This window comes from Rana temporaria, chromosome 2, assembly GCF_905171775.1.
Source record: "Rana temporaria chromosome 2, aRanTem1.1, whole genome shotgun sequence".
Lineage (NCBI taxonomy): Eukaryota > Metazoa > Chordata > Amphibia > Anura > Ranidae > Rana > Rana temporaria.
Window position 1 is genome coordinate 223,010,557 of NC_053490.1, and position 25,926 is coordinate 223,036,482.

Consider the following 25,926-nt stretch of genomic DNA (forward strand, 5'->3'; position numbering starts at 1 on the left):
ACCTTAGTTTACAGACTAACTTTACTAGACTACATTAAGCTTGTGTATTACAGGGGTATTTATATTTAAGAAGTGAAATTGTGGGTGGAACTCCCCTTTAAGTCAAAAAATGTTGCTGACCCCTGGGCTCAGTGGTATTGTTTTGTTGCCCACCAAATGCTCATGCTCCTTGCTGAGCTATAGCTCTGCCACAGAATTGGGCATGCTAAGTGGTTAGCATTTCTGCATGGCAGCACTATTGTCATTGGTTTGAATCCCAATCAAGGCACTACCTTTCTAGAGTTTGCATGTTCTCCCTGTGCCTGCATGGGTTTCCTCCAGGTACTAGAGTTTCCTCCCACACTCCAAAAAAATGCTGGTAGCTTAATTGGCTCCTGTCTGAATTGGCCCTAGTATGTATATGTGTAAATGTAAGTTAGGGACCTTTGATTTTAAACTCCTTGCAATAAATAAATATAAAGCGCTGCATACATTGTCGTCACTATATAAATACCCATAACAAGGACAATTGCTGATTGGAGAGCTCTAACTCTGACTCAACAGGGGGCATGCTGGACCTCTGCAAAGAGACCACTGCTTCCGCACAGAGGGCAAGAGTCCTTCTCTGCAGCATGCTAGTGGTTGTACTCAGACTGCTTTCTAAAGATAAAGCATTGTAAAACATCGCACATCTTTTATTTTGATGCACCTGCAATTAGTTTAACTGATTTAAAATGCAAGTTAAATTGAGCTTTAAGAAGTGATTAGGGACAGGTTTGTTTAGTCACCGTGCTACTTTAGAGCAGCTAAAGAAAGAATTTATGAATGACGTTGAACTCTTGTAGCAAATCTGTCTCACTGCTCTCATTTAGCACTGGCTTGCTGTGAGACAGAATAATAACCGTCCTTTCCTTTGTACTGTGCCATTATACAACATATACTGAGCACTTGTTAAATGTTGTGTATTTTTGGTGAAAATCAGATTTATGCATAACTATACATGTCACTAATATACACAAAGCCTGTTGCAGGTTCTTTCCTAACTAGGAGACAGGTTGCTGACTAGCGACGTTGTGAAGGATAACCATTGTCATACTTGGTTCTAGAACAATTTCAAAACTGCTTTATTAGGAACTGGGTAACCTTGTAATAGTCAGACTCACCCTCTACAGCAGGGGTCCTCAAACTACGGCCCGCGGGCCACATGCGGCCCGCGGAGGACTTTAAACCGGCCCGCCTGACCCTGACAGGCAATGCCGGTTACACAGCGATCCCCGCTGTGTCACTGAGATCAGTTCGGGCGCGCTGTGATAAATGTCCCGCCCTCCTCCTCCTAGACTAGCTCGTGTGATAGAGCCAGTGTGCTGTCTGTCACACAAGCTGGTCTAGGAGGAGGAGGGCGGGACATTTATCAGCGCGCCAGAACTGTTAACAACAACAGCGTGAGCACAGCGTGACAGAGCCAGACCGTGACACAGCCCAACAGCACAGTAAGGAGAAGGCTGTGAGGGGGTTACAATGGTGAGTGAGGGAGGGGGGGGTCTTGGCTTGCGATGGCGATTTTGTGATGATGGGGGGGGGGGGTGATGATGGCTTGCAAAGGTGATTTTGTGATGATGGGGGGGGGGGTGATGATGGCTTGCGATGGCGATTTTGTGATGATGGGGGGGGGGGGTGATGATGGCTTGCGATGGCGATTTTGTGATGATGGGGGGGGGGGTGATGATGGCTTGCGATGGCGATTTTGTGATGATGGGGGAGGGGGTGATGATGGCTTGCGATGGTGATTTTGTGATGATGATGGCTTGCGATTTTGTGATGATGGAGATGATGATGATGATGATGATGATATTGATGATGATGATGGCTTGCGATTTGATGATGATGATGGCTTGCGATTTGATGATGATGATGGCTTGCCATATGATGATGATGATGATAATGACTATGATGGCTTGCGATTTGATCATGGCTTGCGATTTGATGATGATGATGGCTTGCGATATGATGATGATAATGATGATGATGGCTTGCGATTTGATGATGGCTTGCGATATGATGATGATGATGGCTTGCGATTTGATGATGGCTTGCGATTTGATGATGATGATGGCTTGCGATTTGATGATGATGATGATGACTTGCGATTTGATGATGACTTGCGATATGATGATGATAATGATGATGATGGCTTGCGATTTGATGATGGCTTGCGATATGATGATGATGATGGCTTGCGATTTGATGATGGCTTGCGATTTGATGATGATGACTTGCGATTATATTTTTTTTTTTTATAGTCCGGCCCTCTAACAGTCTGAGGGACAGTGAACCGGCCCCCTGTTTAAAAAGTTTGAGGACCCCTGCTCTACAGTATATCATCTATGCCATTAAAGTAATGTTGTACAATTAATGCATTATCTAAATGCTTAAATTGGATCAACGTAGTTCTGACATTTATTTAACCGCTTGGGACCCGCGCTATAGTCAAATGACGGCTACAGCGCGGATCCCAAAATACAAGTGGACGTCAATTGACGTCCGCCCCTTTGCGCGTTCCCCGCCTGCGCTCCAGAGCGCGCAGGGGGGAAACTCTGTGTTGGCCGTGTCCCTTGGACACAGCCAATTACAGATCGCCGTGAACGGCCAATCAAAGTGGCCGTTTGCGATGCGATCTGTGCGGCCAATGAGAGATGATCTCATATGTAAACATATGAGATCATCTCTCATTGCCGTTTTACACAGAGACAGCGCTGTCTCTGGAGAGGAGACCTATCTGTGTCCCTTGTACATAGGGACATAGATCGGTCACCCCCCCCCAGTCACCCCCCCTCCACCTACAGTTAGAACACAATGCAGGGAATACATTTAACCCCTTCCTCAACCCTTCAATGCCAGTCACATTTATACTGTAATTAGTGCATATTTATAGCACTGATCGCAGTATAAATGTGAATGGCGCCAAAAATGTGTCAAAAGTGTCCGATGTGTCCGCCATAACGTCGCAGTCCCAATAAAAATCGCAGATCGCCGCCATTTCTAGTAAAAAAAAATAAAATAAAATATAATAATTCTGTCCCCTATTTTGTAGGCGCTATAACGTTTGCGCAAACCAGTCGCTTATTGCGATTTTTTTTTTTTACCAAAAATATGTAGAAGAATACGTATCAGCCTAAACTGAGGAAAAAATTATAATTTTTTTTTTTAAATTGGGATATTTATTATAGCAACAAGTAAAAAATATTGTATTTTTTTCAAAATTGTCGCTCTTTTTTGTTTATAGCACAAAAAATAAAAACCGCACAGGCGATCAAATACCACCAAAAGAAATCTCTATTTGTGGGTAAAAAAGGACGTACATTTTGTTTGCGAGCCACGTCGCACGACCGCGCAATTGTTAGTTAAAGCGACGCAGTGCCGGAAGCTGAAATTTCACCTGGGCAGGAGGGGGGTATATGTGCCCAGTAAGCAAGTGGTTAATAGAAAGATGCTATCGGTAGAATATCACAGGGTATTTTTAGGTACATGAAGATCATGTAAGACATCTTCTCATGCTTGAAAAGTGATGGGAAAGTAGTTTGATGAGCTATTGTTCTTGCTGTAATGTAATACACTGACTTTGCTAATTACAGATGCCAAAGCTAGCTCTCTTGTTAGCAATGTTTAAAGCAAGAAACCACAGACAGCCTTGTATTTTCAGACATCTCGCTAATCCATGTTGTGTGATGATCTCATACTGTATTGCTCTAGAGATTTACAGTTCATCACACGACTTGGGTGTGTAAGGGAAGATACATCTATAACCCACTCCTTTCTATCCATTATCCTTTGTTATAAACAGTAGGACAGTAGATTCTTTGATTTTCATTTGACTATAGGCCAGCAGGGAGCTCCATGTCAGTTTTAGTTCTCTACATTGAAATGTTAAATTTGTTGAGAAGGAGCCAATGAGTATTAGTCCATAGATATCCTGGTAAAATGTAGAGATGTGCAGTGTAAGTGTAAAAAATAAATAGCCACGCCAGCTAGCCATTTAGCTGTGCTACGTGCTCCACCACCCTGCACTCAGAGCACAGGCTAAGGCAGGGGTGTCAAACTCAATTTAATTGAGGACCGCATCAGCATTATGGTTGTACTCTTAATGCCGCATACACACGATCGGAATATCCAACAAGAAAAGTCTGATGTGAGCTTTTGGTCGGAAATTCTGACCCTGTGTATGCTCCATTGGACTTTTGCTGTCGCCAATAAAAAATTGAGAGCAGGGTCTCTATTTTTCTGACAGAAAAAGTTCCTATCAGATAATCCGCTCGTCTGTATGCAATTCCGATGTGCAAAAAAACGTGCATGCTCAGAATCAAGCAGAAGAGCCGAACTGCCTATTGAAGTTCATTGATCTTGGCTCGTCGTACGTCTTGTACGTCGCCGCGTTCTTGACGTTTGGAATTTCCGACAAAATTTGTGTGACCGTGTGTATGCAACACAAGTTTGAGCGAACATTCCGTCAGAAAAAATCCACGTTTTTCTTGTCGGAATTTCCGATCCTGTTTACGCGGCATAAGACTATAGAAATGTATTTATTCTTGATTATATTAAATAATTGCCCCTGGTTTTAGTAATAACTTAAGACATAAGTTGTGAAGGGCAGGTGCAGACTGACACGGAGCTCACTCACACTCCTGTAGCAGATGATGTAAGTCTGAAAAGAAGGGTCACACACTGCTGGTATCATCCACAAGAATCTTTATTGGAGACTGTTGAGACAGAACATGGTTCTGCCATGGTGTTCTGTCTGAGCAGTCTCTAAAAAGTTTCTTGTGGGTGATACCAGTGGTGTGCGACCCTTTTCAACTGGCATAAGATTGTATTATTCTCATAAAAGTTATAAGCAGATGTCCAGGGCACGCCCCACCCCCTTAAATCAGATGTCAAAAGCAACCCCTGCCCAGGAGAAGTCAGGAGTCCACAACCCCCCCCCCATACAACACAGTGCACCCCTCTTACCTTGTGCTGCTGCCGGGAAGAAGCTGGTGGGCAGAGCAGCAGGAGAGGTGCGAGGGCCACATAAAATGGCCTAAAGGGCCGTATGCTGCCCACGGGCCTTGTGTTTGACACATGTGGTTTAAGGGATATTTAAAGCAGATATCCAGCATGTACGACCAGATCAGTGGGCTGTACCTTAAAGTGTTACTAAACCCACAATAGTAATCACTCTGTATGCAGTAAAGCATGCTTGTTATACTCACTGTGGAACCTAAGGGGTAATTCTCTGTATTGTGTGAAGGCTGTTTGATCCTGTCTTCTCAGATCCTCCCTTTATTCCACTGTCCCCTGATAATTTCTTGATAATACAGAGTCTATGAAGTCAGGCTGCACATGCTCAGTTTAGTGTGTATTGCTAGAGATTTTTTTTTTTTTTGGGAGAGTACATGTGATCAGTACTGTCCAGACAGAGGGTCAGGGGTCTTTCAGTCCCATAGGACAGTCAGAAAACTCCTGCTCCAAGCTTTAACCAGTGCTTGGCTGGACACTGTTATAGAGACTGCTATATTACTGCTGATAAGAAAAGGCATGCAATGCCAAGCTGCTGCTAACAAAGCAAACAGAATATTGGCATGCATTAAAAGAGGATTAACTCCAGGGATAAAGCCTTAAACTGCATAGAGGGTTCGTTACTGTAAGAGTGGCAAGGATGTGGAATTCCCTTCCACAGGCAGTGGTTTCAGCGGGGGGCATCGATAGTTTAAAAAAACTATTAGATAAGCACCTGAACGACCACAACATACAGGCATATACAAGGCAATACTGACATATAATCACACACGTAGGTTGGACTTGATGGACTTTTTTCAACCTCACCTACTATGTAATCTACTATGTAACAATTTTTTTAGCAGTTTATATTTACTAAAATTATTGCATTTCCATGTTCTGTGTACTGCGAGAGACCAGATATAGTGAATGCAGGGTCCTGGGTTTAGTAACACTTTAAGAAATCATGAACAAAGAATACTGTTGGCAGGTATACCTATACAGATATAGAATTTCCTCCCAAATGACAATTCGTCGATCGATAGCGACTTGTCGACTAACTGATAAAAAAAGAAAAATTTCAGTGATCGAAGTGATCTGTCAATAACAACATATATAATTCCTGTTTACCTATTATACAAGGACATGCGCAATACAAGACAGAGGATTATTTTTTTTTTCAATGCCAATATAACAAACACATACACACTTTGGTCAAAAAAAGTTTTCGCTTCTGATCCATCGATGTTAGCCAGGCCTACTGTCAAAATCGACGGTTGAGTTCACTAACTGCATGAATTTTGAACGATCTTTATGAAAGCTGCAAGTTTTTCCCAAAATGCTATACTTGTATGGCCAGCTTAAGGTTAAATAAAGTTTATTAAGACAAATATCACTCTTCCAACACCAACAACAGAAAACCATAAACAATATATAGTCACAAAATAAACGTGACAGTGCAGAACCCAAACGATAACCTAACTGTGTACAAAATAAGGGAGCACACATAAGCAGGACAAGGTCAGGACTGAGACAGGAAACATGGGGAGCAGGGAGTAGGGTACTGGGAATTATAAATGAGATCAGGTACAGGAGCAAGGCACAGGAACAGGGTCAGGATCAGGATCAGGCTGGGATGTGGCTAACAGGAAGAACACTGAACCACTGAACTTCAGTTAAGGGTGGGATTATATACCTCACAGCAGCCCACATCAGGTGCAGTCTAATTTGTTGGACAGACTGGCTGCTGGGAGACACCCGCTGATGGCCACCAGAACTGCGCCCTTCTCCTCTGGGAACAACAGTGCCACCAGCAGGTGACCCAGGTACTGACACACAGTCTATGGTTCTGTAATGCCATTGATGGAATGCATATGGACAGGAAGTGGCTACAAACAGGCTGTAGCACCTTATCGGCCTGTTTTAACCCCCTAAATGCCCGACTACCATGCCACAGTTTGCGGGGCAGTTGCAGCACAGCCCTATTCACTTGAATAGGCCGCAGGCCCATCAAAAGTGAACGAGATTATATGGGGTGAATTTACCAAAGGTAAATAGATTGTTAATTTTGCAAGGGAATTATCACTTTGCAAGTGAATTTATCTTTAGTTTAGTGAAAGAGATGAAGCTCTGCTAATGTCCACAATTCAATCCAGTGCAAACACAAAGGGCCAGATTCAGGTACATTTGCGGCGGTCTAACGTATCCCATTTACATTACACCGCCGCAAGTTTTAAGCGCAAGTGCTTGATTCACAAAGCACTTGCCTGTAAACTTGCGGCGGCGTAGCGTAAATGCGTCCGCGCAAGCCCGCCTAATTCAAATGGGGCGTGTATCATTTAAATTAGGCGCGTTCCCGCGCCGAACGTACTGCGCATGCTCCGTTTTGAAATTTCCCGCCGTGCTTTGCGCGAAATGACGTCGCACCGACGTAATCTTTTGAACGGCGACGTGCGTTACGTCCTTTCCTATTCACGGACGACTTACGCAAAAAAAAAAAAATCTTAGACCCGACGCGGGAACGACGGCCATACTTTAACATGGGCAGTCTAAATATAAGCCATGAAATAGCAGCGGTAACTATCCGCCGGGAAAAGCCGACTAGCGACGACGTAAGAGAATGCGACGAACGCGCGTACCTTCGTGGATCGCCGTAAACAGCTAATTAGCACACCCGACGCGGAAAACGACGCAAACTCCACCCAGCGGGCGCCAAAGTATTACACCTACGATCCGAAGGCGTACGAAGCCGTACGCCTGTCGGATCGAAGCCTAAAGCCGTCGTATCTTGGTTTGAGAATTCAAACTAAAGATACGACGTGGCAAATTTGAAAATACGCCGGAGTATCAGTAGATACGCTGGCGTATTTCTACTGTGAATCTGGCCCAAATACTTTTATTTACATTTTTTTTTTATAAGATTGAGAGTTTTATGCAACATTTATTTTATTCCCATTCACTAAGCTAAGGGAAAATTCCTGTTCAAAGTCATAATTCCCTTGCAAAGTGAACAGCCCAGTTGCCTTTAGTAAACAACTTGTATGTCTATTCATATATGAAACCATTCAATTGCTTAGATCAACTGGGCAACAGCATTCAGGGTTCAATGGCATTGTTGGCAGCAATCCAGAGCCATTTTAATTCAATCCAAAAATACCATACAGTTCATCTGCATTCCTGGGTTGCTTAATGGACTAAGTCTAACAATAAAATTACATGGCAAATCTTTCTAAGTACACATTATAGCTTTCTTGTTATAAGTAGTCTATAGAAATTATAGTCTTATGAACCTATATGTTTCTGCAGTACGAAGACCTAGATAAACGTATTATACATAATGAACAGTTCTAAAGTTAATTGCACCTACTTTAAGAGCTGCAATTTTAGTTGGGTACAAATGAGGACACCAAAGTTGCCCGTGCGAAAAAAAAATCTGTTTGTAGACCTATGATTTCCTGTATCAAATAATGACAAGCTATGTTAGACATATTAGATACTAATTAACAAAGCATTAATGTTCTCCATAAAATCATTATATGAAAATACAGTTAAAAGGTTAATGTGCTAGCCTCACTTGCCGAATAATAACAGGTACATTACTTGAATACAAATTTACTTTTCTTGAATAATAAAAGCGGAATGTCTGCACTCTCACCTGTTTCCTGGAAGACCATGATAAGTGCACAAAAGGAGACAAGCCATGAAATTTTATGAAAACATTATTTGTACTATCTGGAAAAGCCAGAAGTAATACTTCTAGCTAAAGAACATAAACTATATTATTTAAACCTTAACTTCTCCATACTGTCATTTTGTTCCTACAAGGAGACAACAGGAGCTGTCAAGATGACTTTAGAGGCCAAAGGCACCCATAGCAGTCTGATGATCACCTTGTCTCTATGGGCCAGATTCACATATATCTGGGGCGGCGTAACGTATCCCCTTTACGTTACACCGCCGCAAGTTTTCATCGCAAGTGCCTGATTCACAGAGCACTTGCGATGAAAACTACGCCGGCGGCCTCCGGCGCAAGGCGGGCCAATTCAAATGGGCGTGTGCCATTTAAATTAGGCGCGCTCCCATGCCGGACCTACTGCGCATGCTCCGTTTCGCAATTCCCGTTGTGCTTTGCGCGCCGTGACGTCATTTTTTCGAACGGCGATGCGCGTAGCGTACTTCCGTATTCCCGGACGTGTTACGCAAACGACGTTACATTTTAAATTTCGACGCGGGAACGACGGCCATACTTTAGACAGCAATATGATTGCTGACTAAAGTTAGGGCACCCAAAACGACGACTAAATTTGCGACGGGAAACTAGACTAGCGGCGACGTAGCGAACGCGAAAATCCTTCGTGGATCGCCGTAACTCCTAATTTGCATACCCGACGCTGGTTTACGACGCAAACTCCCCCCAGCAGCGGACGCGGTACTGCATCCTAATATCCGACAGTGTAAAACAATTACACCTGTCGGATCTTATGGATATCTATGCTTAACTGATTCTATGAATCAGTCGCATAGATAGAAACAGAGATACGACGGCGTATCAGGAGATACGCCGTCATATCCCCTTTGTGAATCTGGCCCTATATACCTAGCAGCCATAACATACACTACTAACTGGCTGTTGTCTTGAAAGAAGCTGATTGGTCAGGTAGGATTTTTCTGGCTGAGCACCATTGTTTAGAGATGAGGCAAGGGACAGGTGTGTAGATTGACTTACTATTGGGAGACATGAACATGCCAATTTATTTACTTAAAGGGTATCTCTATTTTCGTGGGGAAGTAATAGCAAATAAAGAAAAAAATAATATAGGGGCAGATCCACAAAAGGATCAATAGATACGCCGGCGTAATTTTAAATTTCCCGCGTCGTATCTTTGTTTTGTATCCACAAAACAAGATACAACGGCATCTGGGATCGATCCGACAGGCGTACGTCTTAGTACGCCGTCGGATCTTAGATGCAATTTTTCGGCGGCCGCTAGGTGGCGTTTCCGTCTAAATCCGCGTTGAGTATGAAAATTATCTATTTACGGCGATCCATGAACGTACGTCCGGCCGGCGCATTTTTTTTTACGTCGTTTTCGTTCGGATTTTTACGGCGTATAGTTAAAGGTGCTATTATGAGGCGTACTCAATGTTAAGTATGGCCGTCGTTCCCGAGTACAATTTTGAAATTTTTACATTGTTTGCGTAAGTCGTTCGCGAATAGGGATTTGCGTAGAATGACGTCACAGTCGGAAGCATTGGCTTTTTCCGGGTTAATTTCGAGCATGCGCACTGGGATACCCCCACGGAAGGCGCATGCGCAGTTAAAAAAAAACATTTTTTACGTCGGGTCACGACGTATTAACATAAAACACGCCCCCATTACATCCATTTAAATTCCGCGACCTTACGCAGCCAGAGATACACTACGCCGCCGTAACTTACGGCGCAAATTCTTTGTGGATTCGAAAAAAATAAAATAAGTTGCGGCAGCGTAGTGTATCTTAGATACGCTGCGCCCAGCGTATTAATACGCCCAGGTACGTGGATCTACCCCATAGTGTATACAATTGCAATACAAGTAATATTGTAATTGAATGTTATAAAAAATGACCTTTATTTTTCAATCTGCAGCCACTGTAATTTTCTGAAAATGCAATGCAATATGGCTACCTGGGGTTGTTCTGTACACAGAATGTGTACTGAACATGCCCCAGAAATATAATTTCCTGCTTGTGTGATTGGCTCACCAATTTCCCCAAAAGTCTACACTAATGCCGCGTACACACCATCACTTTATGTGATGAAAAAAAATGACGTTTTTAAAAACGTCACTTTAATTGACTGTGTGTGGGGGAAAACGTCGTTTTATGTCTTGTAAAAAACGACCAAAAAAAATTGAAGCATGCTTCAATTTTATGTGTCATTTTTCAAAAGTGCACTTTTTACTTCACAGAAATTGACCGTGTGTAGCAAAAAACGTCGTTTTCTAAGACGTTTTTTCATCCACGCATGCCCAGAAGCTACTTATGAAGGGAGCTTCAATGGTAAAACGTGGTGGAACGTAACCTCGCTTTGCAAGATCATTGTGAGAAAACGATGGTATGTAGGCAACTTCGTCTTTGAAAATTGAAGTTTCAAAAACGTCATTTTTTACTTTACAGAAAGTGTCGTTTTTTTTCATCACATAAAGTGATGGTGTGTACGCGGCATAAGATACAAGTCATATTTCAGGCATCCCCTGCAACAATAGCTCCCAATAGCAACACATCTAAAGGGATGCAGGCGCAGCAGCTTTCCTCATTAGTGCTCTGCAGCTGCACAGCTGATAAATAATTATGAAACCACTCCCATTAAACCCAGTCGACACAGAGGAACAAACAATGATTTCTTCAGAATAACAAAAGGTAGGAATCTGCAGCAAAGGCTGTTAGAATCCTTGCAATGCACATAGATCACCCAGAGGGGAATGTTTTTTTAAATAAATCTTAGCATTGGACTGTGGAGAATCTACAACTTACCATCTTATGTCTGGCCAGCCAAAGTTTTAAACCCTGTACACACGATCGGTTTGTCTGATGAAAACGGACCGATGGACCATTTTTATCGGACAAACCAATCGCGTATGGGCCCCATCGGTTTGTTTCCCCATCAGTGAAAAAAAATAGAACATGTTTTAAAATTTTCCTATCGATAAAAAAACGATAGAAAAAAACGTTCGTCTGTGTGGAAGTCCATCGGTCAAAAATCCACGCATGCTCAGAATCAAGTCGACGCATGCTTGGAAGCATTGAACTTCATTTTTCTCAGCACATCGTAGTGCTTTACATTACCGCGTTGGACACGGTCAGATTTTTGACTGATGGTGTGTAGGCAAGACTGATGAAAGTGAGCTTCATCGGATATCCGACGTGTGTACGAGGCTTTACTGTAGCATTTTGTGGCACTTACCACAATCACTAATTGTTAGCCACAGTCTTTACATTAATGTATAGTAAACAAAAAAATAAAATGAAATATAAATGAAATAATTTAGAGTAGCACAAATCTGTGAAAAGCACTAAAAGAAATATTCCAGCATCCAGAGCCTGAGATCATTAAAGTAGAACCATAGGCAAAACTTTTTTCTCCATTATGGATACAGTAAGAGATGGTTATAACTTCTGTCAGATTTTTTTCCTGCCATCTGTGTCCCGTTGCAGAGATTTCCCTTCACTTCCTGTCCCATAGCCTGAAAGGAAGTCAGAGGAAATCCCTGCAAACTATGGGGATTCCTTTCACCAGAACTAATGTCCCCATTGGAAGATTTCCTCTCTATTATTTTTGTGGGGACTACCAAAAATTTGGGATTTTCTTTTACTTTCTCTGTCAATGATAGTAGTAAACAGAACAAATAGGGAGGGTGAATTTCCTTAATAGTGGCACAGACAGCAATAAAAACTGACAGGTATTCTAATCTATATCCACTCTGTTCAAAATTAAATAAAAGGTTTTGCTTTTAGTTATACTTTAACATCACTCTAAAAATTTAGAAGTTACTGAAATATTTTATTTATTGTGTTGGCAAAAAAAAAAAGATCAGTTAGCAGTTTATATCTGCCAACAAATGCAGCAAATTGGAAAGTCTTTTAGTTGCCTGGAGATATTGCTATGTACAGTGCACAGAGACTGGGGAATGGGCAACTATCTACAAAGGGTAGAGGCGATTCAGTTCGCATGAGTTGCGCTATACAAGTCATTCATTCATTCATTCATTCATTCATTCAAGGGTCATCTCTAGGTATAGGCTAGGGAAGAATAAAACTTTGAATTGCCACCGGAATAGGATTAGATGGGAGATTTTTGTTAACACGTTTCCCTGAGGTCCCATACACACGATAGAATTTATCCGCGAATACGGTCCAGCGGACCGTTTCCGCGGATAAATCCTCTCGAGGATTTCAGCAGATTTTAATGCGATGGAGTGTACTCACCATCGCATTGAAATACGCGCCGAAATCCTCTGGCGATGAGGTGTCGCGCCGTCGCCGCGATTATGACGCAGCGACGTGCGCGACGCTGTCATATAAGGAATTCCACGCATGCGTCGAATCATTACGACGCATGCGGGGGATCCCTTCGGACGGATGGATCCGGTGAGTCTGTACAGACCAGCGGATCCATCCGTTGGGATGGACTCCAGCAGATGGATATGTTCTGCATGTCAGCAAATATTCGATCTGCTGGAATCCATCCCAGGGGAGATATATCCGCGGAAAAAGATCCGCTGGCGTGTACACACCATAGGATCTATCCGCTGAAACCCATTTTCTGGGATTTATCTGCGGATGGATTCTATGGTGTGTACGGGGCCTGACAGTTGTGCAAAAGGGTAAATCCCCCACATTAGTAACAATCCTCTCACTTCCTGTTGAATCTAAAGGAAAGGAAGGCAAGGGAAATCTCTCTCCAAATTTAAGTTTTGTCTAGTATGCATGGCATACTAGCACATTATGTGACACTTACCTTCAAACAAAGCCCTCATCATCCCTGCTACAGGCCGCATCTATCTTCACCCGCCTTCCTTCCGGGTCCACGGTCTCCGGCTCTGTGACTGGCCAGAGCCACACGCATTGGTGTGGGAGCCACCGGTCACGGCACAGGGCTCTGAAGAAACTGCACTAGCGGCCATTTCTTTAGAGAGCATCCACATAAGATGCAATCGGCACAGTATACAGTAAATGTCTTCTAAATGCAAGTTTAGGAGATATTTACAGTACCTATAGGTAAGTCTTTTTATAGTATGCATACTAGACAAAACTTAAATTTGGAAAGAGATTTCCCTTGCCTTCCTTTCCCTTAGATTCAACAGGAAGTGAGAGGATTGTTACTAATGTGGGGGATTTACCCTTTTGCACAACTGTCAGGGAAACATGTGTTAACAAAAATCTCCCATCTAATCCTATTCCGGTGGCAATTCAAAGTTTTATTCTTCCCTAGCCTATACCTAGAGAAGACCCTTTGTAGATAGTTGCCCATTCCCCAGTCTCTGAGCACTTACCTATAGGTACAAACATTAGAGGAAAGTTTACTCTCTCTTTAGGCCGGATTCACACTTGTGCGGTGCGAATTTCAGCTCTCTTATCTCTGCAGAGAGATAAGAGAACTGTTCAGCAGATCAGCTCCGTTTTAGATGCGAATTTGGAGACCTGGGAGAGGGGAGGGGGAGGGGGAAAGTGTATTGAGCTGAATGAGAGAAATCCTGAAGAGAAATGAACACATGTGCGAATCAGATGCGTGCCCATAGAAGATAAGGGCCTGAATTCGCACCTGAGCTGCACCGCAATGCCTAGAAAACGCACACATTTTTTACGGCAATGCGCAGTGCGAATGCATCGCACATATGTGAACCAGCCTCATTGAAATCAATGTATTTTATAATGTTATGCAAATTGGATGCAGTTTAAGCCGCAACCAATTCGCATAGGTGTGAACCCGGCCTTAATGTCCTACACTTTGGGGTTTGATCTATTACAGGCAAATAGGTTTCTTGCTTTGCAAGGGAATTTAGCCCAAATCTTAGTGATTGTGGTGTTTCATTTTGTAAAGAATACCTCTTTTATGTGCCTTATTATAGGCTTAGCTATAGGTACAAACATTCGAGGGAGGTTTACTTCCTCTTTAAGGGAATAATCAAATGGTCAGTTGCAGATTTTTCAGAATGCTTACCTTCAGTCCCTTCTCATCTTGCTCCTTTTGTGTATTGTCTGACAATTTCTAGCAATTCATAGATTGGCTAGAGAGCTGCCAAAATTGGGTAGTGCATGGCCATCAGAAATGTTAAATACCTACTCAGTGATAATATTGTTTGTACTGCCAGCTAACTGCCATTTTCACATTAAATTACAACTGAAACATACTCCTGAATAACAAAATAGCTCTGGGAGTTTTGTTAAACAATTCAACATGTCAGGAATATTTCTTGTTTATTAAAGGCGAGTTCGATTGTATGAAATGCTTAAATGCTTATCTGTCATTTATGTTCAGCTTAAAGTGGACCTGTCACCCTGTCAGATACAAATCCTACCTAAAAAGCAGTCCTTTGTTTTTTTTTTATTAAAGTAATTTAACTTTCAAACTAAGGACTGACTTGCCTGATTTTAGAGAGTCGAAAACATCATCAATAAGACACTACACTGGATGCCAATAATAGAAGAAAAGGCTCCTGATTGCTTGTAATTTCCTGATTTTAGGACTCAGTCCAATGAGAGTGTTTTTTTTTTGGCATATAAGGCATTCTCATTGAAGAGAGAGATGGCAGTTGGCAGGACTTAGCTGTGCAGTCAGGGAGGTCAGGCCCTCAGTAAGAAACTGAAATAGGTTAGGAGATGAACACAAAGCAGAGTTTTGAAGATAAAAATGTTAATGAAAGACACCTTGTAGCATCTGCTCTGAGGACTTTTACCTACAGGAAGTAAAAATGTCTGACACCCCATCCAAAACTGCCATTTCTGTGTTTTCCCAGATATGGACTAATATCACCCACCATACCTTTTTATCTTTTGAGTATACTCTTGAACAGATCTCCATACTTAAAGCTGAATTCCATGTATGGATTTTAAAGCCCAACTCAAATGTATTTTTCCCCTGGAGTGGGGCTGTGCCCTAACTGCATGGGTTAACTGCTCATTCTGTCTAGGGGTGAACACAGAGCCTATACTTATTACATCCTTCAATCCTTCAAAAAGAGCTCTCTCCCACTTTTCATGTCCAGAGCTGGTCTATGGGCAGAAGCCCAAGGGATTGGTCTTGCTCTTGGAGGATCGGCAGATTAGGTGAGTATATTGTGGCTGTCCAAACCCCTAGACAAAAACATGCAATTAAGCAGTGCAGTGCAGTGCAGGCACAGCTCCACTGCATGGGAAAATAATTTGACCAGAGTTCAGCTTTGAAGAATAGCTAAATTCGCTACACTGCCTATATGCTATGTCCCTTACAGGAGGTCTCATGTTATTTAATTTATTCTATATTGTGGAAAATGTAACAGGATGACTGAAAATCTCTCAATTGCAGCAGAAGGGGAGAATTTCAAAGTAAAAAAATGCTATTTTTATGACATAAAATGAACAATGTGCAATTCAGCTTTATGGCATCTTCCAGAAACAGCCATTTTTAATGTACTGATTGATGAAGAGAATCATATATTAAAGAAAACATAAACCAACTCTGATAAAATAGTGGTCACAAAATTTATGCATACTTGCTACCAAGACTGGGAGCAAATAATATCCTGGAATGCAGTTGTCCCAAAGAGATTTTTGAAAGAAAGATTGCCAAGGAGAGAGGTTGGGCAGTGAAAAAAATATTTTAAAATCTAACAATACGATTATTTTGTGTTATTAAGTTATCATTTAGTTAATGGAACATTTTACTGAAAATAATTGCTGTTCGATATTAGAAAGGGAACTCCTTATAGTTTATCTTTTCAACTCAACTCAAATGAAATAGCTTTTATATAAATGATTAGTAACAAATTACCATTACTGAAACCATCAATTGATTTTGATAAAGAAAATGCTTAACCTGCTTACATAGATTAATTCCGATAAAAAAATGGTAGTAAAAACAGTAGAACTTGTTGCACTGACATTATTATAGCAGTAATCTTACTGCATCAAAACTGAAAAGGAAAATTATTACCTATTGCTACCAATGAGATCTTTGCTTTACTTTTAATCCACTTGTTGGTATTGGAAACAGAGAAAGTACTCTTTTTCAGTGCCCAACTTTGTACGTCATACAATATCTAGGGTAAAGCAATACAAACAACTGTGAAGTTTTTGTTTTTGTGAATGCTCAAGATTGAAAGCGGAGTTCAACCCAAAAGTGAAAGCTATCTGTCTCCATGTCCGCCTCCAGTGCAACGTTTGTCACCTTTCGGGGGGGTAGTGGGAGCCTGTTTTTGACAGGTACCGTCCCCACTTCCATCGGACCTCGCTGCCGCAAGGTCCACCAGAAGTTTAGCCCCCTCCTCCTTCCCCTCCTCCTTCCCCGCGGCCAGCCCATTCAGAAAGCGAAGTAGGGGATTGGCTGTGAAGCCACAAGGCCTTACAGGCTATGGCAGCGGCAGTACCCCAGAGCCGACTGGGGTGCCGACATTGCTGGACTCCAGGACAGGAAACCGACGAGGATCTCGTCGGGCCAAAAAGAGAACATGTTCTCTATTTCCTCGTTAGTCAATGGGAAAAGTTGGCTCGCCGAGATCCTCCGCGCCTTCACAAGGAACTCGACGAGCAAAACGATGTGTTTTGCCCGTTGAGTTTCTCGGACGTGTGTACGGGGCCTGAAAGGGATTTCCCTTACATTGAAAAGCTATCCTCTCACTTCCTGTTGTGTTTACAGTGCAGGAAGTGAAAGAAAATAACCTTAAAAAGTTACAGGTGGCAATACATTAAACAAACAAAACAAAACACTGACAATGGTTTTAACCCTTCCCTACTCTGTCAAGAATGAAAAAACATTGTCTAGATATCGTTTAAATGCAGCCTAATAAATTAGGTATTTTGCCTGACAGTGCTGTGTACATCTGAGGACTCAATAGTCAGACCTACAAATTCTTTGGCATGTGAAAGTATGTATGTATATATATATATATATATATATATATATATATATATATATATATATTTCATCTGTGTATTTACCTGCTTATCAGGAGTTCAGTTGTGACTCTTTTTGTCATGCCCATGTGCCCAGCCTATGCAGTGATCAGCCATGGAATGTAAAGCAATCAGTATATGCAATCACACTTCAGATGACGGTAAGCCTCCCTATTTTCTAGTGCGCTTTAAAAATCCATCCATACAGCTTTTTATTTATTTTTTCGTTCAAATTTTAGTCTTTAATGGAATAACAAAGTGAACTAAGCTGAACTTACAGATAGTACATATGTCATATTTTAGACAATCTGACATCTATTTGATGAAGGGACCAGAGGTGTTTTACATCTTGTTCTTTAGACACAGTGTAATTTACACTCACAATAGGAAATCTCTCCTCTTATCTCTCCTATCTGGATGTGTGGTTTTCCTGTTCCCGCTGTCTGTTTTAAAGTAATTAGAGAGAAGAGGGAGCATGATGGAGTGTATCAGCTTTTACAGAATTTGAAATTAAATATACAATACCCTAGTGAAAATACTGACAGCTTTAATCTTACAAACGCAGGGAAAGTTCACAAATGCAACCGTTTTCTAAAATCAATACCTTACTAAGAGTTAACATTTAGGCTCCCTTCACTTCGACAATCTGTTTCTGAGCAATATTATGCAGTATCTTGTATGTTAGTTTGTATTGCATTAGGCAGCCCATTCATTTCTAAATGAATGGCACCATACAGAATACCATATAGTATCATGCACTGTGGTAATGCCACCAGATATGTGCTTTAGCCTTCACATTGAGCATGGCTTTGAAATGGTGCGACTTCATCTGAAATCACACAATTTCGAAGCTGCCAGTAAGTGCAACCTTCAGGTGCGACTTGAAAGACATCTGTGCAGCTTCGTGCACAGATGCCTTTTGAAGTTTCTCCCGAAAATCGTAAAATGAGTTCAGGAACGACTTTTGCAAATCAGGGCATCGCCTCAAAGTTGGCGTTGCACCGATTGGAACGGTGCCATTGCTTGCAATAGGCTGTGACCAAATCTCTGCAATGTGCATGAGGTCTTAAGGCTGAAGCCTGTGAGGTCCCTTTCACTCCCTTTCATAGGAGTGAGCAGTACATGCAGGAGAGAAGACTGGAGGGTATAACAGTGGCCAGTAATAACAGGTGCCAGCATGTGCAGAAGAGAATTGCAAAAGATATGAGTGTGAAGGTATGCAAATGGGGAGTATGTGTAGGAAAGAAGTGCAGGGGGTATGATGGCAAAGAATATGTGTAGGACAGTGCTAAAGGTATATTAGCAGATAGTATGTGCACCAGGGAATAAGTATAATGGTGGGGAGCATGTGCAGGAGAAAAGTGTAAAGGGTATGACAGCAAGCAAAGAATCCAGGAATCATGTACAAAAGTTATGATGGGGGCCAGTAGGTATAGAAGAGAATTATAAAGGAAATAAAAGTGGGCAGTATATATGGAAGAAGATTGTGGAGGAGATGATGGAAGGCAGTATGTACAGTATATGAGTAGGTAAGCTCTGGCAGTGGGTTGAAGTGGGCTGAATGTGCAGTAGAGAAATGTAGACTTTGTGACAAAGAAAAGCATGCACCAGTGAGGAAGGGACTGTGGATAGATGGTGGAGAGTGGAGACTGTGCAGCGTCTAGTGTGGACACTGCAAGGATAGGTGGTACACTTTTGTACTTATCTGAAGCATTCAATGCAGAAACATTGGGTGGCATTAAACATTTCTGTGCTCACTCCTTCTGCCCCATCTCCTAGCACCTATAGGCCAGGATGCAGATGCTGTCAAGAAGTTGTTCTCCACCGATTCCCTCTGTTCCTCTTTTGGTCCATCTGAAGCCATTGTGAATAGGAAATTAGGTAGTTGGGGAGGAATGTTTCTGTGGGGAGAGGTCTTTGGAGGGAATTCTTGCCAGAGGGGTGAGGTGCTGGGGAGATGTTTTTATTTGAGGGTAATGAGGCCCTAGAGGGAAATGCAGCTTTGATAGGAATGTTTGTTAGAGTCGGGTGAGGCAGCTCATAAGTAATGTCTGTGAACAGTTGGCGGAGTGAGGCAGTTGGAGAGGGTTGACTGCCAAGGGAAGGTAAATGTGTGAGGTAGGCAGGGGTGGATGTGCTGTGAGAGGAGGTACAGAGCAGTGGAAACAGTGTGTAGGGGATAAATAAACTTGGGGTGGGTGTGGGGATGCTCTGTTGAGCCGTTGAGCCAAGGGGAAGGTGGCTGTTGTCTGCATGGCTATTCTGCTTGCTGTCTTCTTTCAGGGATCCTTGGAGGCAGGGATGGACTTACAAGCTGGATACACTACAGATGATTTTTTTGGCATCTGAGGGCAGACACTGTATTCTCTAACATTGGGAGACATGCTTTTAGTTTGACATTTACCAGTGAAGTCTCGTACACACGACCGGCTTTCCTGGCAGGAAAACTGCCAGGAGAGCATTTGGCCGTGTGTATGCTCCCTAGCGAGTGAGTGAGTGAGGGAGTGAGTGAGAAAACTTATATAGCGCAACACATGCGAACTGAATCGCCTCTGGGCGCTGCAATTTTCCCATCCGGAAAACAGCCGAGAATCCCAATGAGAAAACTAGAGAACCCTACTATCTATTTTCTTGTCGAGTTTCCCGGCAGAGTGTTTCCTAACGAGAAAAACGGTTGTCTGTATGCTTACCTGTCCCAGGTAAACCCGCGCATGCTCGATAAGAGTTTGACGCATGCGCGGTAGCATATACATTTAGTGTGGGTTGTAGCAAGATGGCGGCGACGATATCAAATGTGACGAGCCCCGGCTCGTCGTAGTCAATGACGTCAGCGCGTTCTTGCCATTCAAAAGAACGGCGGTTCTTTTGAATGGCCATCTGTATGCACGGCTTTGCAAGGAAAGCTTGCCAGGAATCCCATCAGGAAAACCAACGTTTGGGTTGACTTAACTTCTCCTCACATGCCACCACCGCTATTTGAAGAAAGTTCTGGATGTGGCAGTCTGTGGATACAGAAATAGCCTCCCCCATAATGATGATCTGAAAGGAGGACCAGAAACAGAGGCACAGCATTATGTATGCATCTGCTTCCGTTCTCCTAGTGCCAAAATTAAATGAAATACATTTTTTATAATATTAATGATATTCTTTATTTTGCAAATACAGCTTTTCTAAATTTCACACTTAGACCTGAGATATATCATAAAGTACACCAATGATTCATTAATGAAATTCTGTGGGAAATTTTAGCTTTAGCTAATGCTCACCTTAATTTTTTTTTTTTTTTTTTACAAATGGCGGTATGAAAAAGAGCCTAGAGCTCCATCTGCAGGCTGGATAAAGAGGAAAGGAGAATCACTATGCTTGCTTTTAAAGTGAACCAAATACTTTTGGGTAGATTCACATACAAAGGCCTAAAATTAGGACGGCCTAGCCTAGTCTTTTTAGGCTACACCACCGTAAATTATTTAGGCTATTAGTGATTCTCAAACCACTTACCTTCAAATTTTCCACGGCGTAGCCTAAAACGAGCGGGCGTAAGCGCGCCTAATTCAAATGACTGGGAGGGGGGCGTGTAGTATGGAAATGAGGCTTGACCTCACGTTTTTTGACCTTTTTTACACTGCGCATGCGCCGGGCGTCAACATTTCCCAGTGCGCATTGCGGCTAAGTAGGCCGTACGGGCCTATTGATTTCGACGCGGACGTAAACGACGTAACTCCCGATTCGCGGACGACTTACGCAAACGACGTTAACATTTCGAAATTTGCGGCGGGAACGGCGGCCATACTTAACATTGGCTAGGCCACTAGAGGCGGCCTATCCCATACGGAAACTACGTAATTCGACGGCGTAGGCCTGGCGTACGCTTGCGTTCGGTCGTAAATCGGCGTATCCCCTCATTTAAATAATCTACGCTGGCCGCAATGGAAGCGCCATCTAGCGGCCAAAAGAAACATTGCATTCTAAGATAGAACGGCGCAAGCCGTCCTATCTTAGATATGTTTAAGTGTATCTCTGTTAGAGAATACACTTAAAAATAGGTCGGCTTAGATTCAGAGTTAGGTCGGCTTATCTGTAGATAAGCCGGCCTAACTCTTTGTGAATCTACCTATTTTATCCTAGAGATCCCAGGATTCCCTGCGGTGATGTTTCATTTTTTTTTGCAGAATTCATTCAATCACAGCAGACGGGCAAGGGGATATACCAGTGACCAAGTTTGTGCTGGTTATGGATGTTACAGGGAGATATTGTAGAGAGCAGTAACCCACCAGAAGCATGAGAAGACAATAAGACAATACATAATAGGTGATTTATTTCCCTTGTCTTGTTCATTTTCAAATTTCACATTGAAGCTGTCATACTTTGTATCTGTTTAAACAGTTTAAAACTGTATGCTTGTGTGCGGGTAAGCAGGTAAACAGCAACACACAATAAACATTAATCATACTGCATATTACAGACATTTTGTAATGTACACACTTACTATATTCCTTGCAATCCATGATTATCTTTGTTCTTTACATCACTGCAAGAAGATATGATCCAGAATAAAACAAATTATATTTAGCATTCAGTGACCTTTTCATTTTCACTATGTTTTTTTTTTTCTTTCTGCTCTTTTCATTGAGAATCTACAACACAGCTTGGAATCAGTCTTATAGGTACCGTATTTATTCGAGTATAACGCGCAAAATTTTATACCCAAAAAAAATCCAAAGTTTTGGGTGCGCGTTATAAACGAGGACTGGGGTGGGATGACAGTGGCGGGACTGAAACCGAGTATTAGCGGGAGTACTCGTACTCCCGCTAATACCGCCGATACTAGAATACTTCCCCCCTCCCGCCGCCGCTACCGCCGCCGCCACCAACGCCGCTACAACGTTAATCCCCGCGGCGCGGGGAACATTACAGACAGCTTTCGACACTCCCCCTTGGACGGATCTGTCCAATCGCGAGCAAGGGGGAGTGTCTATGCGCGGCAGGGAAAACAGCTGTTCAAACGAACGCTGTCTGTAATGTTCACGCGCCGCGGTGATTAACAGTAGGTGGCTGCATATACAGGGGACATGGCTGCACATACAGGGAACATGGCTGGTTATATGGGGGACATGGCTGCACATACAGGGGACATGGCTGGACATACGGGGGACATGGCTGGACATATGGGGGACATGGCTGGACATACGGGGGACATGGCTGGACATACGGGGGACATGGCTGGACATACAATAAATACAATAAATGATTTTTGGCAATTACAATGATTTTATACCGATTTTTAATCGAAAATTAGGGGTGCGCGTTATACACGTGTGCGCGTTATACTTGAATAAATACGGTACATATCCTATATTGAAGTGCCTTATATTTTAAAGTGACCTGTTTTTTTTTCTTTTTTAGCTTTGGATAGTGTGTAGCAGGGTTATACCCCCTGACAAGTTTTTATTACTGTCTGTTTCCCTATTGGGGAAATTCAACTTTTGTCTTGTGACTACATTTTCAATGAGACCGGAAGTGAGGGGGGGGGAAGGGATTTGAGAGTTGTGTACAGAACAAGAGGTAAGATGAAATCTTCCAATTAGAGACACCTGTTCTAAGGACAACTGTCTCACGTTTGGAGGTATGCAAACAGCAAAAAAAGCAGGTGTTTCATCCATTTTCTTTTTTTTAATAAGTTTGGGGTATACATATACTTTAAGTCCTATAGCTTCTAGTAAATGCAATTTCATGCCACATGCATTTCCATTCCATGCCACATGCATACTGCACTCTATACCTCACTTATTCCAAAGCAAGACTGCACCTATAGCAAACCTATACCACAATATACCGAACATTTACAATATCTAAACCACAAATACCTTGCACCTGTGCCAAGACTATATTTTATCTATACTGCTCCTATACTGCATGCAGGTTAACTAGGGGGTGCTCTTAAAGGGCCCCAATGATAGCTGGCAGAAGAACATTACAAAGGACTGCCCCACCTGCCCCTGTGTTCTCCTGTCATCTCCACTACCATCCTCTTTTTCTTTTGAACAGTGCATACCCAGTCAGTCTAGGACTAGTATTGCTGCTATAAATGCGCTCTGGCAGTTTAGTTCCAGCACTCAGTGGATTCAACTTTACTACTCCTGACTGCTGCACTTGAGGTTGCCATACTGCTGTTTATGCTGATTTGGATGCCAAATGTCATCTTATGCCTAGTCCCTACTGTTGCTCACATTGTATGATAAATTGTGTCATTATTACCACTTTTAACCACTTGCCGACCCTTCGCCACAGATGTATTGTGGCAAGGTGGCTAGGCTGCGCAAATCGCTGTACCGGTACGGCGATTCATGCACTAGGTTTCATGGGCACGCACGCACCCCTTTAGACCAGCAGGGGAGCAAATCAGTAGGTTCAAGTGGACTAGATGTGCGCTGCCCGCTCATGATCGTTCCCCACAGAGACAGAACGTGGATCTGCCGAAGTAAACAAGGCAGATCTCTGTCCTGCCAGGGTATGACACTGAAATCTTTCTCCCTGACTTTCTGATGTTTACATTTGGTGATTCAGCCAGCAAGTCTGTTGTTTTTCAAAAGCACAAGCTTTCCAGAAGAATGTATAAGTTTACATGGATTAAAAAAACTATTTAATACTGGCTGGGGTGATTTAAATGATCAGCTTTTGTTTATTCATGTAAAAACTTTATACCAAAAGGAAAAAAAAGCTTTTTGCTGTTACAGATTATAAAGTGTGAGATGGAATTTGGCTTCAATTTGCCTCTGCGGCTGTCCAGAGACAATTTTTGTTCCTGCTTCGCACAAGTGAGGTATCGCCGCAATTGTTAGAGCGAGAGCAATAATTCTAGCTCTAGACTTTCTCTGTAACTCAAAAGATGCAACCTATAGAATTTTTTAAACGTCGCCTATGGACATTTTTAAGGGTAAAAGTTTGACGCCATTGCACAAGCGGGCACAATTTTGAAGCGTGACATGTTGGGTATCCTTTTACTCTGCGTAATATTATTCACAAAAAAGTGAATTCTTTCCAAAAAAAGTGCGCTTGTTAGACCGCTGTGCAAATACGGTGTGACAAAAAGTATTGCAATGACCGCCATTTTATTCTCTAGGGTGTTAGAAAAAAATATTTATAATGTTTGGGGGTTCTAAGTAATTTTCTAGCAAAAAAAAAACTGTTTTAAACTTGTAAACACTGAGTCTGAAAAAACAGGCTCGGTCCTTAAAGGGTCACTAAAGGATTTTTTTTTTTAGCTAAATAGCTTCCTTTACCTTACTGCAGACAGTACTGGTTTCATGTCCTCATTGTTCGTTTTTGCTTTGAAGTAGCTGTAATTCTGCTGTGATCTCCACACTTCGTGGTTGCCTGTTTCCTTATAACCATGGTACTGGGAGCTTTTCACGGTGGTCTAAGCTGTCATTACTGTGTGTCTAAAACACCTCAGAACCAATCAGATTAATTTTAAAAACAAAACACTGCCCTGGATTTGTTTGTTTTTGTTCTGTGAGTCTTCCCGACTCACCTCTCACCCGGAACTTCATGTATGTACCTTTAAAACCGAAAGTGAAACTAGAGGCACATTATATGATAGATTAAATTCATTTTTAAAAGGAACCAGTTAACTTTTATGTCTCTATACCCAATAAACAGTCATTTCAGCAAAAACAAATTTTTCCTTTAGTGACCCTTTAAGTGGTTAAAAAACAAGAAATACCATTCTGGTAGTCCCCCTATAATTGCATAGTAGTGTCTGCTGTCACCAAGGCCAAATCCAGTTCGTTTTGGCAGAAGTAGGAACACTGAAACGGCTACTACAGTATTTAGAAACAGTGGGGCGGCTTTGAAGCATCGCACACACTGAAAGTCTGCTGATTAGCGGCAGAGCCCCATGAAGAGCTTTACCAGTTAGAGCTCACAGCTCCACCAGTCTCAGCAACCATTGTCAAGCACTTGTGTTAAGGAATGAGCTCTGAACTGTTAAACTAATTAATCTAAAACTTGGGGGAGGGAGGGGAATCCAGTTTTCACTTTTGTCTGTGTGCCTTGCTGGAAATAAACAATTGCTTCCCCTCCTACCTTCACCCGGTGGGAGATTAAAAATGAGCAGCAATATTTTATCTCTCTTCTGCAGCTGACTTCTTCCCTGCACTGCCCCCTTTATCCTTAACATTACTGTAACTGCAGCATGTGTACCTTTGTTACACCGACTTGCTAGCATTCCTTCATTAGGCTTGTATCTCACCGTTCATCAGACAAGAAGAATGGTGAACCCAGC

The 25,926-nt window shown here is 42.3% G+C and overlaps 1 protein-coding gene across 2 annotated transcripts in view; it reads right to left on the minus strand.

The window, feature by feature from the left end:
- The window catches only part of DMD (dystrophin), a 2,981,380-nt gene that overhangs the window by 328,610 nt on the left and 2,626,844 nt on the right, over positions 1–25,926 (minus strand). Inside the window, exon 63 of one of the 2 annotated variants that reach the window (XM_040336499.1) lies at positions 22,129–22,170. The exons of the other annotated variant lie outside the window; for it this stretch is intronic. Coding sequence (XP_040192433.1) covers positions 22,129–22,170 — 42 coding nt within the window. The remainder of the gene's footprint in view (positions 1–22,128; positions 22,171–25,926) is intronic. 2 annotated transcript variants of the gene reach the window in all.